Source organism: Bufo bufo, chromosome 10, assembly GCF_905171765.1.
Source record: "Bufo bufo chromosome 10, aBufBuf1.1, whole genome shotgun sequence".
In the NCBI taxonomy this organism is placed as follows: domain Eukaryota; kingdom Metazoa; phylum Chordata; class Amphibia; order Anura; family Bufonidae; genus Bufo; species Bufo bufo.
This window is the reverse complement of record NC_053398.1, coordinates 4,868,238-4,886,966: the sequence shown is the minus strand read 5'-3', so window position 1 is coordinate 4,886,966 and position 18,729 is coordinate 4,868,238. Positions and strand designations below refer to the sequence as shown.

General features: G+C 53.1%; 1 protein-coding gene across 3 annotated transcripts in view; it reads left to right on the top strand.

Annotated features, from left to right (window-relative positions):
• Nucleotides 1-17,722, top strand: part of USH1C (USH1 protein network component harmonin) — a 39,932-nt gene extending 22,210 nt beyond the window's left edge. The window contains exons 17-27 of one of the 3 annotated variants that reach the window (XM_040409458.1): nucleotides 4,544-4,660; nucleotides 5,250-5,645; nucleotides 6,590-6,646; nucleotides 6,753-6,872; nucleotides 7,090-7,152; nucleotides 7,688-7,729; nucleotides 8,099-8,152; nucleotides 8,792-8,891; nucleotides 9,015-9,124; nucleotides 9,194-9,249; nucleotides 17,423-17,722. In XM_040409458.1, the coding sequence (XP_040265392.1) occupies nucleotides 4,544-4,660; nucleotides 5,250-5,645; nucleotides 6,590-6,646; nucleotides 6,753-6,872; nucleotides 7,090-7,152; nucleotides 7,688-7,729; nucleotides 8,099-8,152; nucleotides 8,792-8,891; nucleotides 9,015-9,124; nucleotides 9,194-9,249; nucleotides 17,423-17,435 (1,128 nt within the window). In that variant the 3' untranslated portion in view covers nucleotides 17,436-17,722. The remainder of the gene's footprint in view (nucleotides 1-4,543; nucleotides 4,661-5,249; nucleotides 5,646-6,589; nucleotides 6,647-6,752; nucleotides 6,873-7,089; nucleotides 7,153-7,687; nucleotides 7,730-8,098; nucleotides 8,153-8,791; nucleotides 8,892-9,014; nucleotides 9,125-9,193; nucleotides 9,250-17,422) is intronic. The other 2 variants (XM_040409457.1, XM_040409456.1) reach the window with 2 other exon arrangements.
• The last annotated feature ends 1,007 nt before the right edge of the window (nucleotides 17,723-18,729 follow it).

The following is an 18,729-nucleotide window of genomic DNA, read 5'->3' as shown; positions in this document are numbered from 1 at the left end:
GCTCCCTCTAGAGTCCACCTGTGTGCGGAGTCCATGTAACTGCTCCCTCTAGAGTCCGCCTGTGTGCGGAGTCCATGTAACTGCTCCCTCTAGAGTCCGCCTGTGTGCGGAGTCCATGTAACTGCTCCCTCTAGAGTCCGCCTGTGTGCGGAGTCCATGTAACTGCTCCTACTAGAGATCGCCTGTGTGCGGAGTCCATGTAACTGCTCCTACTAGAGATCGCCTGTGTGCGGAGTCCATGTAACTGCTCCCTCTAGAGTCCGCCTCTGTGCGGGGTCCATGTAACTGCTCCCTCTAGAGTCCGCCTGTTTGCGGCATCCATGTAACTGCTCCCTCTAGAGTCCGCCAATGTGCGGAGTCCATGTAACTGCTCCTACTAGAGATCGCCTGCGTCGTGTGTGCGGAGTCCATGTAACTGCTCCCTCTAGAGTCCGCCAATGTGCGGAGTCCATGTAACTGCTCCCTCTAGAGTCCGCCTGTGTGCGGAGTCCATGTAACTGCTCCCTCTAGAGTACGTCTGTGTGCGGCGTCCATGTAACTGCTCCCTCTAGAGTCCGCCTGTGTGCGGAGTCCATGTAACTGCTCCCTCTAGAGTCCGCCTGCGTCGTGTGTGCGGAGTCCATGTAACTGCTCCCTCTAGAGTCCGCCTGTGTGCGGCGTCCATGTAACTGCTCCCTCTAGAGTCCGCCTGTGTGCGGAGTCCATGTAACTGCTCCCTCTAGAGTCCGCCTGTGTGCGGAGTCCATGTAACTGCTCCTACTAGAGATCGCCTGCGTCGTGTGTGCGGAGTCCATGTAACTGCTCCCTCTAGAGTCCGCCAATGTGCGGAGTCCATGTAACTGCTCCTACTAGAGTCCGCCTGTGTGCGGAGTCCATGTAACTGCTCCCTCTAGAGTACGTCTGTGTGCGGCGTCCATGTAACTGCTCCCTCTAGAGTCCGCCTGTGTGCGGAGTCCATGTAACTGCTCCTACTAGAGATCGCCTGCGTCGTGTGTGCGGAGTCCATGTAATTGTTCGCTCTAGAGTCCGCCTGTGTGCGGAGTCCATGTAACTGTTCCTACTAGAGATCGCCTGCGTCGTGTGTGCGGAGTCCATGTAACTGCTCCTACTAGAGTCCGCCTGTGTGCGGAGTCCATGTAACTGCTCCCTCTAGAGTCCGCCTGCGTCGTGTGTGCGGAGTCCATGTAACTGCTCCCTCTAGAGTCCGCCAATGTGCGGAGTCCATGTAACTGCTCCTACTAGAGTCCGCCTGTGTGCGGAGTCCATGTAACTGCTCCCTCTAGAGTACGTCTGTGTGCGGCGTCCATGTAACTGCTCCCTCTAGAGTCCGCCTGTGTGCGGAGTCCATGTAACTGCTCCCTCTAGAGTCCGCCTGCGTCGTGTGTGCGGAGTCCATGTAACTGCTCCCTCTAGAGTCCGCCTGTGTGCGGCGTCCATGTAACTGCTCCCTCTAGAGTCCGCCTGTGTGCGGAGTCCATGTAACTGCTCCCTCTAGAGTCCGCCTGTGTGCGGAGTCCATGTAACTGCTCCTACTAGAGATCGCCTGCGTCGTGTGTGCGGAGTCCATGTAACTGCTCCCTCTAGAGTCCGCCAATGTGCGGAGTCCATGTAACTGCTCCTACTAGAGTCCGCCTGTGTGCGGAGTCCATGTAACTGCTCCCTCTAGAGTCCGCCTGTGTGCGGAGTCCATGTAACTGCTCCCTCTAGAGTACGTCTGTGTGCGGCGTCCATGTAACTGCTCCCTCTAGAGTCCGCCTGTGTGCGGAGTCCATGTAACTGCTCCTACTAGAGATCGCCTGCGTCGTGTGTGCGGAGTCCATGTAATTGTTCGCTCTAGAGTCCGCCTGTGTGCGGAGTCCATGTAACTGTTCCTACTAGAGATCGCCTGCGTCGTGTGTGCGGAGTCCATGTAACTGCTCCTACTAGAGTCCGCCTGTGTGCGGAGTCCATGTAACTGCTCCCTCTAGAGTCCGCCTGTGTGCGGAGTCCATGTAACTGCTCCCTCTAGAGTCCGCCTGCGTCGTGTGTGCGGAGTCCATGTAACTGCTCCCTCTAGAGTCCGCCAATGTGCGGAGTCCATGTAACTGCTCCTACTAGAGTCCGCCTGTGTGCGGAGTCCATGTAACTGCTCCCTCTAGAGTACGTCTGTGTGCGGCGTCCATGTAACTGCTCCCTCTAGAGTCCGCCTGTGTGCGGAGTCCATGTAACTGCTCCCTCTAGAGTCCGCCTGCGTCGTGTGTGCGGAGTCCATGTAACTGCTCCCTCTAGAGTCCGCCTGTGTGCGGCGTCCATGTAACTGCTCCCTCTAGAGTCCGCCTGTGTGCGGAGTCCATGTAACTGCTCCCTCTAGAGTCCGCCTGTGTGCGGAGTCCATGTAACTGCTCCTACTAGAGATCGCCTGCGTCGTGTGTGCGGAGTCCATGTAACTGCTCCCTCTAGAGTCCGCCAATGTGCGGAGTCCATGTAACTGCTCCTACTAGAGTCCGCCTGTGTGCGGAGTCCATGTAACTGCTCCCTCTAGAGTCCGCCTGTGTGCGGAGTCCATGTAACTGCTCCCTCTAGAGTCCGCCTGCGTCGTGTGTGCGGAGTCCATGTAACTGCTTCTACTAGAGTCCGCCTGTGTGCGGCGTCTATGTAACTGCTCCCTCTAGAGTCCGCCTGCGTCGTGTGTGCGGAGTCCATGTAACTGCTCCCTCTAGAGTCCACCTGTGTGCGGAGTCCATGTAACTGCTCCCTCTAGAGTCCGCCTGTGTGCGGAGTCCATGTAACTGCTCCTACTAGAGATCGCCTGTGTGCGGAGTCCATGTAACTGCTCCCTCTAGAGTCCACCTGTGTGCGGAGTCCATGAAACTGCTCCCTCTAGAGTCCGCCTGTGTGCGGAGTCCATGTAACTGCTCCCTCTAGAGTCCGCCTGTGTGCGGAGTCCATGTAACTGCTCCTACTAGAGATCGCCTGTGTGCGGAGTCCATGTAACTGCTCCTACTAGAGATCGCCTGTGTGCGGAGTCCATGTAACTGCTCCTACTAGAGATCGCCTGTGTGCGGAGTCCATGTAACTGCTCCCTCTAGAGTCCGCCTGTGTGCGGAGTCCATGTAACTGCTCCTACTAGAGATCGCCTGTGTGCGGAGTCCATGTAACTGCTCCCTCTAGAGTCCGCCTGTGTGCGGAGTCCATGTAACTGCTCCCTCTAGAGTCCGCCTGTGTGCGGAGTCCATGTAACTGCTCCCTCTAGAGTCTGCCTGTGTGCGGCGTCCATGTAACTGCTCCCTCTAGAGTCCGCCTGCGTCGTGTGTGCGGAGTCCATGTAACTGCCTCTACTTGAGTCCGCCTGTGTGCGGAGTCCATGTAACTGCTCCCTCTAGAGTCCGTCTGTGTGCGGCGTCCATGTAACTGCTCCTACTAGAGATCGCCTGCGTCGTGTGTGCGGAGTCCATGTAATTGTTCGCTCTAGAGTACGTCTGTGTGCGGCATCCATGTAACTGCTCCCTCTAGAGTCCGCCTGTGTGCGGAGTCCATGTAACTGCTTCCTCTAGAGTCCGCCAATGTGCGGAGTCCATGTAACTGTTCCTACTAGAGATCGCCTGCGTCGTGTGTGCGGAGTCCATGTAACTGCTCCCTCTAGAGTCCGCCAATGTGCGGAGTCCATGTAACTGCTCCCTCTAGAGTCCGCCTGTGTGCGGAGTCCATGTAACTGCTCCCTCTAGAGTCTGCCTGTGTGCGGCGTCCATGTAACTGCTTCTACTAGAGATCGCCTGCGTCGTGTGTGCGGAGTCCATGTAATTGTTCGCTCTAGAGTCCGTCTGTGTGCGGCGTCCATGTAACTGCTCCCTCTAGAGTCCGCCAATGTGCGGAGTCCATGTAACTGCTCCCTCTAGAGTCCGCCTGTGTGCGGAGTCCATGTAACTGCTCCCTCTAGAGTCCGCCTGTGTGCGGAGTCCATGTAACTGCTCCCTCTAGAGTCCGCCTGTGTGCGGAGTCCATGTAACTGCTCCCTCTAGAGACCGCCTGTGTGCGGAGTCCATGTAACTGCTCCCTCTAGAGACCGCCTGTGTGCGGCGTCCATGTCACAGTAGAGTTCCTCTGCATCCTGTGTGCGGAGTCAGATTTGGCATTCCATAAATTCTTGGCCCTGTGAGCGATGGTTGCCATTTGGATGTGTTCAGTGGGGTTGACGGCCACCTCTGCTTTCTTATACTGAGCTGTCAGTCATCATACCACCCCGCCCCCTGGACTCTTCAGCACCAAAGCAGATGGGGCTAGACAGATCCACAGGTATAGACGGGGCAGGGTAACATTACAGTTTTTTTTTTCCACATTATTGGGATAAGCTTTAAATCTACAACATGAATGGGTCATCAACTTTGTAAATTAGGGTCAAAGCATTGCCCGTCCCTGACCCAAGGTGTGGCGAGGTGTGAGGCTCCTTAATGCTGGTGATGGGGGCACTATGTCTGCTGTGTTACTAGGGGGGTAACATCGCTTGTGAGCATGGCCCGTGTGGATGGGTAACCTCTCCCTCATCCCCTTAATGTCTGTACACAAGGTGTCCGAGACAGAGCGGGAAGATCTGGAGGAGTCGGAGAAGGTCCAGCATTGGGTGGAAAGACTCTGCCAGACGCGACTCGAGCAAATCTCCTCTGCTGAGAGCGATGCTCATGAGGTAAAGGAAAGGGTCCAGAGACCCCACATGTCCACTAAAGGGACTGTCCTGTGTGCTTGCGGGTGGAGTGCACGTTGTGTGTCTGGAGATACACTATGTAGATGGTCACAGGGACGCCCCTTCGTCTCGTCTGCCAAACCACTGGTCGCATAGAGGACTGCTTCACTGTATTCCTGAGGATGGGGGTGCAGTAAGTTCTGTCAGGGGCCCCTGATCCCTGGGGCCCTGTGCAATCGCATGGTCTGTGTAGTAGAGAAACCTGCCACTGTAGGGTGTATATGTATATTGTGTGTAAGGGGGGGGTGTCTATACACAGTGCATTGAGAAAGTCTTCGCACCCTCTCACTGTCCTCACATTCTGCTCCCTCGCTCCTTGTGCTGTCAGTCAGGGGTCCTGTGGTTTCAGATGCTGTCAGTTGCGGCCTCCATGATGCCACCGATCTCGGCAGCACAGTACAGGGTGGGCACTTGTAGGTTTAACCCTTTGAGATTGTGGATTGTGCAGCGTCGGTCAGACATTTGGGCTGCAGTTCGGCAATCTGTGTGATCTGCGCTTCTGCACTCATGAACTGCTTGTTGCCTACACCAGGGAGCCGGACATCCGCCAGTTGCTGCTGCTTCTCCTGCCGGCGCCGTGCACAGGTTTGTTGGCGGCCTCCAGCTTCACACCACAGATCTGGATGATGTTAATTTAGAGGACACCAGTCGTCCTGTTAAACGTCCAGCGCCTCCTCCGCCATCTTCACTGCACCCAATGTCTGCTGCACCCCCTAACGTCACAATGATGAGGAGGAGCGCACCGCCAGTGCCCACTCTGCCCTCCAGGACTTCTCCAGTTCAGCCAGCATGGATGCATTTGTCCTCGCCTGCAGCGCCTCCACCATCATCTCCCCGGCCTCCACTGCCTTTCAACGAGGAGCTGAAAAGAGGAAGAAGAGTACTGAGGTCGTCCAACCCCGAACCGGCCTACCCCCCCAGCCCCAAGGTCAGTCCTGTATGTGAATGTCGGGAGGATTGAGTTGTGTACTGGACCGGTGCGAAGCGTCGTGAAAAGACGAGTTCATCTGGGCAAGGCAAGATCAGACAGAGACTCTTGTGGACCAGGGGAGAAGAGTGATGCAAAAAGACCCTGGCGTGTGACCTCAATATGTGTCATGGGAGTGTGTGGTACGAGCGGAATGCCACGTGGTGCAGGGAGTGTGTGGTACGAGCATAATGCCACTTGGTGTAGGGAGTGTGTGGTACGAGCATAATGCCACTTGGTGTAGGGAGTGTGTGGTACGAGAAGAGGGCCACGTGGTGCAGGGAGCGTGTGGTACGAGCAGAGTGCGGTGCAGGGAGCGTGTGGTACGAGCAGAGTGCCACGTGGTGCAGGGAGTGTGTGGTACGAGCAGAGTGCCACGTGGTGCAGGGAGTGTGTGGTACGAGCAGAGTGCCGCACGGTGCAGGGAGCGTGTGGTACGAGCAGAGGGCCACGTGGTGCAGGGAGCGTGTGGTACGAGCAGAGGGCCACGTGGTGCAGGGAGCGTGTGGTACGAGCAGAGTGCGGTGCAGGGAGCGTGTGGTACGAGCAGAGTGCCACGTGGTGCAGGGAGTGTGTGGTACGAGCAGAGTGCCGCGCGGTGCAGGGAGCGTGTGGTACGAGCAGAGTGCCGCCCGGTGAGCGTGTGGTACGAGCAGAGTGCTCCGGGGAGCGTGTTGAGTGAGCAGTGTGGTACTAGCAATGTGCCGTACGGTGCGGGGAGCGTGTCTTCCATCATATATTTGGGGGGCAAGGACAAGATGATGGGCGGTGGACATGTAATCTGCACTGTGTAATTGAGTGGCGGGTTGGGGCTTAGCCCCCTTTTTGCCGTAAGGTGGGGGTCAGGACTGATGGACGGCAGCCAAGTAGATCTGAGGACAGGTTTGGATTGTGACTCTCCACAGGTCGTCAGGAACACTTCACACGTCAGTAAGATCTCGTCCTCCTCCAGCAATCATCTGGTATGTGGGGGGGGGCTGGCTGCCATGTTGTGTGGTGCAGTGGTTTGCAGTGGGCCTCTAGGGGCGAGTTCACATTTTCTTTCCTCTGTTGCTTCGTGCACTGCAGCATTTGGCTCCGAGTCCTCCCTCCCAGCGCCGTCCGACTGTGCCCATCCCCTCTAAACCCATCATGTTACCCCCAGACGCCAGCCTCATTCTCAGAGCGCCAGTGAAGCCGGACCCCCTGGTGAGTCGGGCCACGTTTACTCCCAGTCATTGGGTAGCGGGGCCCTTCTTCCCTATGCTTAGATACAGTGGGATACTGAACTAATGAGCGCAGTGATACTGGTATAATGGGGGGGGGGGGGGTCTTCTCCATTGTGTCCCAGCTAGTTGCAGACCCCCCCCCCAGCAGTGACTGTAATCTGTCTATAATAGTCTGTGATTATCCTTCTGTTCTGCAGCAGCCGGAGATGTTGAAGCGAATGGTCGTCTACAACTCGTCCTTTCAAGCAAATAAGAGACAAGTAACACCCCCGGGGCTGTGACCCTTCACCTCTGTCACCTGGGAAACGTCACCCTTCACCTCTGTCACCTGGGAAACGTCACCCTTTACCTCTGTTACCTGGGGGCCCTCACCCTTCACCTCTGTCACCTGGGGACGTCACCCTTCACCCCTTTCACCTGGGGCCCTTCACCCCTGTCACCTGGGGGCCCTCACCCCTGTCACCTGGGGGCCCTCACCCTTCCCCTCTCTCGGTCTTCTGATCGTTGTGACCCTTCACCCTGTGACCGCTATATGGCGTGCTCCTTGCCCATTGCTCTCCGGGTCGCGCCTCGTTACACAGATTTATTCGGGGAAATTCTAGATGTAGATAATGAAACCCCTCTTGGGGAGAAAGTGATCGGCGACCAATCAGAGATCGGCTTTCTTTTCTAAACTGCACATGGGCTCTGATTGGCTGCTGTAGGTGTTATTACACTGGGGGGGGGGGGGGGGGGGTATGGTTTGGCAGTCGGCTCCTCCGCTCTTCACTGACCTTGTTTTGTCTCTTTATTGAGGGATTCCAGAAGTACGTGGATGACTTTGACCCCTACACAATGGTAAGTGCCAGAGACCCCTGCAATATGGTTTATTCCAGGAGCTATAGTCACATGACACTGCTGAACACCATAGGCTGTGAGGTGTCCCTGGTGTGTAATAACCCGTCACGTGTGTCCCTGGTGAGAAATAATCCGTCACGTGTGTCCCTGGTGTGTAATAACCCGTCACGTGTGTCCCTGGTGTGTAATAACCCGTCACGTGTGTCCCTGGTGTGTAATAACCCGTCACGTGTGTCCCTGGTGTGTAATAACCCGTCACGTGTGTCCCTGGTGTGTAATAACCCGTCACGTGTGTCCCTGGTGTGTAATAACCCGTCACGTGTGTCCCTGGTCTGTCACTTTATTACAGCTCTCTCTCCTCTCTCTCAGTTCACTGCGGAGCAGATTGCGGGGAAAGACGTCCGGCAGCTGAGAATAAAAAAGGTGAAATGAACGTGTGCGCAGGGTTATTATGTACCGGTAATTATAAGATGGTGGAGCCCCTGCAGCCAGGGTCACATGTAGTATTCAGAAGGAGAAGGCTTTGAATTTTCCAGGGGTCCGACACCCTCCACTCCGCTGATTGCCGGCTTCAGGGGTCCGACTCTCTGCACTCCGCTGATTGCCGGATTCAGGGGTCCGACACCCTGCACTCCGCTGATTGCCGGCTTCAGGGGTCCGACACCCTGCACTCCGCTGATTGCCGGCTTCAGGGGTCCGACACCCTGCACTCCGCTGATTGCCGGCTTTAGGGGTCCGACACCCTGCACTCCGCTGATTGCCGGCTTCAGGGGTCCGACTCTCTGCACTCCTGCTACTAGGCGGCTTTAGGGGCCCGACTTCACACCCACTGATTGGGGTGCGGAGGATTTCGTTCATTATAGTTTGTGTGACTGGGGAGGAGGGGGGGCACAGGTTAGCTATGAAGCTGTTTACACGGGGGGCACTTACTTTTTTACATGAATGTAACGGGATGGCCTTGTTATGTTGGTGAGTGGGGGAGGGGCAGTCGAGGTCTCTGCATTTGTGATTTTTTTTTTTTTTTTTTTTGTCCACTCATAAAACCCTTCTCTTCTCCCGCAGGAAGGGGCGCTGGACCTGGCGGTAGAAGGTGGCATCGAGTCTCCAATTGGAAAAATCGTTGTGTCTGAGATCTATGACGGGGGCGCGGCTGACAACCATGGTGCGCCACATGAATAATGTCATGAGCCCCATAGAAGTTGTCACCTACGTGATGACATTTCCTCAATGTATATATGGAGGCGGCTGTAATGGCTGCACCCCTTGACGGTTCTCTGTTCTGTAGGTGGGATTGTGCGAGGGGACGAGATCCTGGCCGTGAACGGGAAGGTTCTGACGGATGTGCCTTTATTGGAAGCAAAGAGCAGCCTGTCAAAAGCCTGGAGCTCCGGAGGGGTGAGTGCAGCTCTGCAGTGAGTGCACTCCGCCCGTTGCCCAGCACTCATCATTGTCTTCTCTTCTCAGGATTGGATCGACCTGGTTATTGCCGTATCTCCACCAAAGGAATATGATGACGTAGTGTAAGTGCCGCTGCTCCCTTGATCATTGCAGTCATGGTCGCCGCCTGCAGGTGCCAGATACTGCTCCTTTAAGTGTCCAGGAGGCGGAGCTTCACTGTCATGTGCTCTCTGCATTGAGCTGTGCACCTCACAGTGAAGCTCCGCCTCTTGGTCACTTGTAGGAGCAGAATAAAACTTTATATTCATGCTACTCCTGATGATAGCTCCAGCTCTCCCAATCCCCTCTGCTTTCAGCAGTTGGCGGCTGCTGCGCACCAGGTGCTGAATACGGCTCCGGGAGGTCTGGAATGAGAACTTAAAGAGGTTGTGTCCCATCAGCAGATTGCATTTATCATGTAGAGAAAGTTAATACCCTTCCTAATGTATTGTGATTCTCCATGTTGCCTCTTTTCCTGGCTTCATTCATTTTTCCATCACATTATAAGCTGCTCGTTTCCATGATTACGACCACCCTGCAACCCAACAGCGGTGGTCGTGCTTGCACACTATAGGAAAAAGCACCAGCCTATGTGCGCTCCCACGGTCCCAGCCACCAGAGAGGCCGGTGCTTTTTCCTATAGTGGGCAAGCACGACCACCGCTGTTGGATTACAGGGTGGTCGTAGCCATGGAAAAATTAATCAAGCCAGCAAATATGGAGAATCACAATACATTAGTAAGTGCCTGGTAGTAACTTTACCTACACGATAAATGCTATCTGGGAAAAAACGTCATTGGCCCCATGTTGTAGGAGAGTCCAAATTTGCAGAAGGCGGGGTTAGCAATAACCTAGTGCAGCACAAAATGTCACCACAGCTGAACCAAAGGTCACAGCGGAGCACACAATACTGCCCCAGCTGCGCAAGATTCCTTCTAGAAGCTGCCCCTCGTTCTGTCCTTCTCCAGTTGTCTCTAAGATGCGGAGAAGGTGAGATGCGGCCACAGCTCCCAGCAAACGCTGCATACATTATGTTGCCTGGTCTTTCAGCACTACCAAACCTACAGGAGAATGCAGCACTACATACCTCTCACATCCAGTGACGTCTCCTTTAATGTAGACGAGCTTTTTCCTCGTGTTCTCCACTTGGCCTAGACCAAAATGACTAAATTTAGTCTCTGCAAAGTTTGCCACAAGGACGTTTTCCTCCCCACCTATTCAACACTAAATCCCCATCCTGTTGGCCCCCCATATATTGTGCCCACTATGCTCCCCGATGCCTTTAAATAATGGAGAAATAGTGCCCTAGGAGCATCATCCTCCAGAGTGGCTCTATAGAAATAAAGCCAATCGCAGTAGTAATATTCGTGTCCTCCATAGTACTCCAAATAGTAATGCCCCCTGTGGCGCCACCTGTGGTTCCCCAGTAATAATAATGCTCCCTCTTTCGACACGTGAACTGAGATGTCGTCTGTGTTGTGGCTACTCGACCACCGACGCCATTGGTACATTTCCTCGTAAGGTCCGGGTGTCATATCCTATAAGCATGAAGGGTGAGGCAGGGCGTTATCGGCTCCTGTGCATCTCCACAGTGGAATTGAGGAGGGCGACTTGCAGTACATCTCCCAGACCTCTCCAGGCTCTGGCAAGGGACGTTATTGAATGCTGGGAGCGTCAGGTCGTTGTGGATCCAACTCCTTCACACCCCATGTTCTGTGCTGCTAGAGAAGATGCGCCGAGTACAGCTCCGGTACAGGCGACAGGAACAGTGGAGCTGTACTCAGTACATCCTCGCTAGCGGTAGAGAACATGAGATGCAGAGAAGGAGAAGCATATAGCCTGTTCTGGAGCTGTATACAGAGGAGAAGCTGTGCTTCTGGCCTGTACCGGAGCTGTACTCTGTGTATCCCCTCTAGCGGTAGAGAACATGAGGTGCAGAGCAGGAGAAGCTGTGACTCTGGTCTGTACTGGAGCTGTATACAGAGAAGGAGAAGCTGTGCCTCTGGTCTGTACCGGAGCTGTATACAGAGAAGGAGAAGCTGTGCCTCTGGTCTGTACAGGAGCTGTATACAGAGAAGGAGAAGCTGTGCCTCTGGTCTGTACAGGAGCTGTATACAGAAAAGGAGAAGCTGTGCCTCTGGTCTGTACGGGAGCTGTATACAGAGAAGGAGAAGCTGTGCCTCTGGTCTGTACCGGAGCTGTATACAGAGAAGGAGAAGCTGTGCCTCTGGTCTGTATAGGAGCTGTATACAGAGGAGAAGCTGGGCCTCTGGACTGTACTGGAGCTGTATACAGAGAAGGAGAAGCTGTGCCTCTGGTCTGTACAGGAGCTGTATACAGAGAAGGAGAAGCTGTGCCTCTGGTCTGTACAGGAGCTGTACACAGAGAAGGAGAAGCTGTGCCTCTGGTCTGTACAGGAGCTGTATACAGAGAAGGAGAAGCTGTGCCTCTGGTCTGTACAGGAGCTGTATACAGAGAAGGAGAAGCTGTGCCTCTGGTCTGTACAGGAGCTGTATACAGAGAAGGAGAAGCTGTGCTTCTGGTCTGTACCGGAGCTGTATACAGAGAAGGAGAAGCTGTGCCTCTGGTCTGTACCGGAGCTGTATACAGAGAAGGAGAAGCTGTGCCTCTGGTCTGTACCGGAGCTGTATACAGAGAAGGAGAAGCTGTGCCTCTGGTCTGTATAGGAGCTGTATACAGAGGAGAAGCTGGGCCTCTGGACTGTACTGGAGCTGTATACAGAGAAGGAGAAGCTGTGCCTCTGGTCTGTACAGGAGCTGTATACAGAGAAGGAGAAGCTGTGCCTCTGGTCTGTACAGGAGCTGTATACAGAGAAGGAGAAGCTGTGCCTCTGGTCTGTACAGGAGCTGTATACAGAGAAGGAGAAGCTGTGCCTCTGGTCTGTACAGGAGCTGTATACAGAGAAGGAGAAGCTATGCCTCTGGTCTGTACAGGAGCTGTATACAGAGAAGGAGAAGCTGTGCCTCTGGTCTGTACAGGAGCTGTATACAGAGAAGGAGAAGCTGTGCCTCTGGTCTGTACCGGAGCTGTATACAGAGAAGGAGAAGCTGTGCCTCTGGTCTGTACCGGAGCTGTATACAGAGAAGGAGAAGCTGTGCCTCTGGTCTGTACAGGAGCTGTATACAGAGAAGGAGAAGCTGTGCCTCTGGTCTGTACAGGAGCTGTATACAGAGAAGGAGAAGCTGTGCCTCTGGTCTGTACAGGAGCTGTATACAGAGAAGGAGAAGCTGTGCCTCTGGTCTGTACAGGAGCTGTATACAGAAAAGGAGAAGCTGTGCCTCTGGTCTGTACGGGAGCTGTATACAGAGGAGGAGAAGCTGTGCCTCTGGTCTGTACAGGAGCTGTTTACAGAGAAGAAGCTGTGCCTCTGGTCTGTACAGGAGCTGTATACAGAGAAGGAGAAGCTGTGCCTCTGGTCTGTACAGGAGCTGTATACAGAGAAGGAGAAGCTGTGCCCCTGGTCTGTACGGGAGCTGTATACAGAGAAGGAGAAGCTGTGCCTCTGGTCTGTACCGGAGCTGTATACAGAGAAGGAGAAGCTGTGCCTCTGGTCTGTACAGGAGCTGTATACAGAGAAGGAGAAGCTGTGCCTCTGGTCAGTACAGGAGCTGTTATATACAGAGCAGGAGAAGCTGTGCCTCTGGTCTGTACAGGAGCTGTATACAGAGAAGGAGAAGCTGTGCCTCTGGTCTGTACAGGAGCTGTACACAGAGAAGGAGAAGCTGTGCCTCTGGTCTGTACAGGAGCTGTATACAGAGAAGGAGAAGCTGTGCCTCTGGTCTGTACAGGAGCTGTATACAGAGAAGGAGAAGCTGTGCCTCTGGTCTGTACAGGAGCTGTATACAGAGAAGGAGAAGCTGTGCTTCTGGTCTGTACCGGAGCTGTATACAGAGAAGGAGAAGCTGTGCCTCTGGTCTGTACCGGAGCTGTATACAGAGAAGGAGAAGCTGTGCCTCTGGTCTGTACCGGAGCTGTATACAGAGAAGGAGAAGCTGTGCCTCTGGTCTGTATAGGAGCTGTATACAGAGGAGAAGCTGGGCCTCTGGACTGTACTGGAGCTGTATACAGAGAAGGAGAAGCTGTGCCTCTGGTCTGTACAGGAGCTGTATACAGAGAAGGAGAAGCTGTGCCTCTGGTCTGTACAGGAGCTGTATACAGAGAAGGAGAAGCTGTGCCTCTGGTCTGTACAGGAGCTGTATACAGAGAAGGAGAAGCTGTGCCTCTGGTCTGTACAGGAGCTGTATACAGAGAAGGAGAAGCTATGCCTCTGGTCTGTACAGGAGCTGTATACAGAGAAGGAGAAGCTGTGCCTCTGGTCTGTACAGGAGCTGTATACAGAGAAGGAGAAGCTGTGCCTCTGGTCTGTACCGGAGCTGTATACAGAGAAGGAGAAGCTGTGCCTCTGGTCTGTACCGGAGCTGTATACAGAGAAGGAGAAGCTGTGCCTCTGGTCTGTACAGGAGCTGTATACAGAGAAGGAGAAGCTGTGCCTCTGGTCTGTACAGGAGCTGTATACAGAGAAGGAGAAGCTGTGCCTCTGGTCTGTACAGGAGCTGTACACAGAGAAGGAGAAGCTGTGCCTCTGGTCTGTACAGGAGCTGTATACAGAGAAGGAGAAGCTGTGCCTCTGGTCTGTACAGGAGCTGTATACAGAGAAGGAGAAGCTGTGCCTCTGGTCTGTACAGGAGCTGTATACAGAGAAGGAGAAGCTGTGCTTCTGGTCTGTACCGGAGCTGTATACAGAGAAGGAGAAGCTGTGCTTCTGGTCTGTACCGGAGCTGTATACAGAGAAGGAGAAGCTGTGCCTCTGGTCTGTACCGGAGCTGTATACAGAGAAGGAGAAGCTGTGCCTCTGGTCTGTACCGGAGCTGTATACAGAGAAGGAGAAGCTGTGCTTCTGGTCTGTACCGGAGCTGTATACAGAGAAGGAGAAGCTGTGCCTCTGGTCTGTACAGGAGCTGTATACAGAGAAGGAGAAGCTGTGCCTCTGGTCTGTACAGGAGCTGTATACAGAGAAGGAGAAGCTGTGCCTCTGGTCTGTACAGGAGCTGTACACAGAGAAGGAGAAGCTGTGCCTCTGGTCTGTACAGGAGCTGTATACAGAGAAGGAGAAGCTGTGCCTCTGGTCTGTACAGGAGCTGTATACAGAGAAGGAGAAGCTGTGCCTCTGGTCTGTACAGGAGCTGTATACAGAGAAGGAGAAGCTGTGCTTCTGGTCTGTACCGGAGCTGTATACAGAGAAGGAGAAGCTGTGCCTCTGGTCTGTACCGGAGCTGTATACAGAGAAGGAGAAGCTGTGCCTCTGGTCTGTACCGGAGCTGTATACAGAGGAGGAGAAGCTGTGCCTCTGGTCTGTACAGGAGCTGTATAAAGAGAAGGAGAAGCTGTGCCTCTGGTCAGTACAGGAGCTGTATACAGAGCAGGAGAAGCTGTGCCTCTGGTCTGTACAGGAGCTGTATACAGAGAAGGAGAAGCTGTGCCCCTGGTCTGTACAGGAGCTGTATACAGAGGAGGAGAAGCTGTGCCTCTGGTCTGTACCGGAGCTGTATACGGAGAAGCTGTGACTCTGGTCTGTACAGGAGCTGTATACAGAGAAGGAGAAGCTGTGCCTCTGGTCTGTACAGGAGCTGTATACAGAGAAGGAGAAGCTGTGCCTCTGGTCTGTACAGGAGCTGTTATATACAGAGAAGGAGAAGCTGTGCCTCTGGTCAGTACAGGAGCTGTTATATACAGAGCAGGAGAAGCTGTGCCTCTGGTCTGTACAGGAGCTGTATACAGAGAAGGAGAAGCTGTGCCTCTGGTCTGTACAGGAGCTGTATACAGAGAAGGAGAAGCTGTGCCTCTGGTCTGTACAGGAGCTGTACACAGAGAAGGAGAAGCTGTGCCTCTGGTCTGTACAGGAGCTGTACACAGAGAAGGAGAAGCTGTGCCTCTGGTCTGTACAGGAGCTGTTATATACAGAGCAGAGCGCCACGCTGAGCCGTTATATACAGAGCAGAGCGCCACGCTGAGCCGTTATATACAGAGCAGAGCGCCACGCTGAGCCGTTATATACAGAGCAGAGCGCCACGCTGAGCCGTTATATACTGAGCGGAGTGTTGTGCTGGCACGTGTCTCATGTGTGCATGGCACTGATGTATTTTACTCGCAGAGAACTCTCCTGTTGCTTTACAAGTGGTGTATTTGGTGGCGGTACAGTGGGGGCATCTCCAGTCTCTACACCTGCCTTATTCTAGTGGATCCCACCCCCGTTATCCTGTGTTTCACTGCAATAACCTTCAGCCGCTCTGTACGTTGCAGCACATGGCGTTGTCATGTAGGGGATATTATTTACACTGGGGGGAGGGGAGTAACAGGAGCACAGACTGAGGTAGAGCTTCTGCCGAGGGGTTACCCTCCCTGCTGCAATGTCAGCAATGTCCTCTCATCCATAGACCAAGCGTGCACACTGCAGAGCGAGCACCAGGTATTACCGACAGTCCTAAGGGGCCGATACACATTAGTCTAAGGTTAATCAAAAGGACAATTTCAACCATCGTCTTTCGGGTGAAATTTAACAATTGTTTGAGTCACCTGATGACAGACCGACTTTGTAAGAATGATATTTTTACCGTCTGTTGGTTTCACAGAACAACTGCAACAGGCAAGATTGAGTAAAATGTGCACGGCCTCTACCTCACATGCACGGCCACCATCGTCCTGCTTCTACCTCATGTGCATGGCCATTATCGTCCAGCCTCTGCCTGACGTGCACGGTCGCCATTATCCTGCTTCTACTTGATGTGCACGGCCACCATCGTCATGCTTTTTCCTGACATACACGACCGCCATCATCCTGCTTTTGTCTGACGTGCACGGCCACCATAGTCCTCCTTCTGTTTAATGTGCACGGCCACAATTGTCCTGCTTCTGTCTGACATACACGACCGCCATCATCTTGCCCTTCATTCCATAAGCAGTGACTGAGGGCCAGGACTACAGGACAGTGACCCTATAGAGTGGGAGATAATGGGGTGTATCTGCTTTCTTCATGTCTGCTCAGATCTGGTAGTGTCCTCCATTTATGGTGCATGGACATATGAGCCCAGAACATGGTGGGCTCGGCTGGGACTTGACCTGACGGCCCAGTTGTGAGGTTTCTCTCTAAAGCTGTGTGTGGCCCATATTCCCGTCCATTGCCCAGATACAATCATGAGCCATACAGTGTCAGTAGCCTGCAGGTGTCTGTGGCATGGCTGCTCCACCCCGGCTGTGTCTTGGTGGTGGTTTGTAGATGTGAAGAAATAGATGGCCAGAAGGTGGCGTCAGAGCTGGATCGGGCCTCACATTATCTGCAGTGTGTGGTCGGGGCAACTCGCAACCACGTCCAAGCCGAGCACCATGGGAGAAATCTATGTTCCCAGTGCGAGGGCGATTTACCCCATATAATCTGTTCCAGGAATAGAAATGTATCGTTTCACCCACAAAACATTGAAGTTTCCATTAGATTAACTTCTATTCATATCCCCTTATTTCTCATGTAGTAACTGGGACGCATTAACCTTTTCCCACAGACAATTATATAATAGTTGTCCAAAGAACTGCCGATGCGTGACTGGTGTATGGAAGCGAAATGCGCTGTCTATGTATGATCCCCTCTACTTCTCAGATACGTTGTTGTGTGTGGACATGAAACGCGACACGGCGTATATGCATGATCCCTTCTGTACTGTTCAGATACATTGCTGCATGTGGACATGAAACGCGCCACGCCGTATATCCATGATCCCTTCTGTACTGTTCAGATACATTGCTGCATGTGGACATTAAACGCGCCACGTCGTATATCCGCCATCCCTTCTGTACTGTTCAGATACATTGCTGCGTGTGGACATGAAACGCGTCACGCCGTATATCCGCGATCCCCTCTGTACTACTCAGTAAGGTGACTACTCCACAGATTTACAGCTCTTCCAGTAAAAGTATTTTCGCCACTGAAGGATGTTTTCCAGGAGGCGCTGTTGTCTTTTACACAGGAAGCTTTTCCCCATATTTTCGGTGGTGATTATATATACGGATTAACCCCCCATTTCTCTTCTGGGGGGGGTGCAGGTCTTCCGGTGTCCATGTTCTCTGCACTGTTCAGATATGTTCATTTGTCATGTAATGCGGCCGATTCATTGACTGCTCTGGACGATGGGTGTATCTGATAATAATATTCATATCTAATGACTGCAACTCTCTTTTTTTTTTCTAGGACGTTATTTTAAAGAAGAAAAAATCCCGGAAGAGCCCAGAGATCTCCAGCTACACTGGTCGCTCCCGGGCCCTGACTCCACCTGATGTGTTGCTGCCAGATTTCGTACACCCCCCCCCCTTCCTAGAAGCCCCCGATCAGAGGCCGCCTCTCTGCAGGGGGTACTGACAGGCAGAGGCTGTGCATCGACGCCATTCTGAATGGAAAATGGAAAAACAGTAAAAAAACAAAAAGCAAAACGTATCTTGTCCTCCGCAGCCTCTAGTTACACGAGTCGAATAAAGACCCTTGTGCATCAAGTCCAAGCGTTCTCGTCCTTCATTCTGAGGCTCACCTAGTACCTGCCATTACTAGCGCTCGGGCGTTAAATGTTGTGACTGCTCTTGGGCTACTTTCACACTAATGTTTCTATTTTCCGGTATTGAGATCCGTCATGTGGTCTAAATACCGGGAAAAAAACGCTTCCGTTTTGTCCCCATTCATTGTCAATGGGGACAAAGCGTAACTGAACAGAACGGAGCGCTCCAAAATGGATTCCGTTCCGTTCTCATACCGGAGAGCAGCGTGCTGCGGTTTTCTTTCCGTCATGGAACGCGGAGCAAAATGAATCCGTCATGACCCTCAATGCAAGTCAACGGGGACGGATCCGTTTTCTCTGACACAATAGAAAACGGATCCGTCCCCCATTGACTTTCAATGGTGTTCACGACGGATCCGTCTTGGCTATGTTAAAGATAATACAACCGGATCCGTTAATAACGGATTCAGACGGTTGTATCATCCGTAACGGAAGCGTTTTTACTGATCCATGCCTTACTGTAAAGAATCCTTTCCTGTTACTGATGTCCCCTGGTGTGAAGTCGTTAGAATAAATCCTACGCTGGTTTTCTGCGTTGGCCGCGCTCATGTTTGTATGTGTGAGGCTGCAACCTGCAAGCTACCATGACAGAAATCCAAAAGTGCTGGGTCATGTGACCAACAACCGCCTCTACGGAGTCATTAGACGTCAGACCTCCTGCCCCTGGTCGTCCGCCTCTAACCCCTTTTGTAGCTCTCCCAAATCCTTTATAGTCTGCGAAACTGACCCCATATGAAAGATTTGGCCTCAGGAGGAAGTGGGAATATTACATTGGGATTAAGGATGAGCAAATCGACTCTAAATTTATTGAATTTAGGAACTTCACAAAAATGTGTCCGCTAAATAGAGTCCGAAGCTTTTACAATTCGCTTTAGACAAACCACGTAAACAAAGCGCCCAGCTCCACTTTACTGTTGATATTGAGAGCAAGAGCAAGGAAGAAGACAGA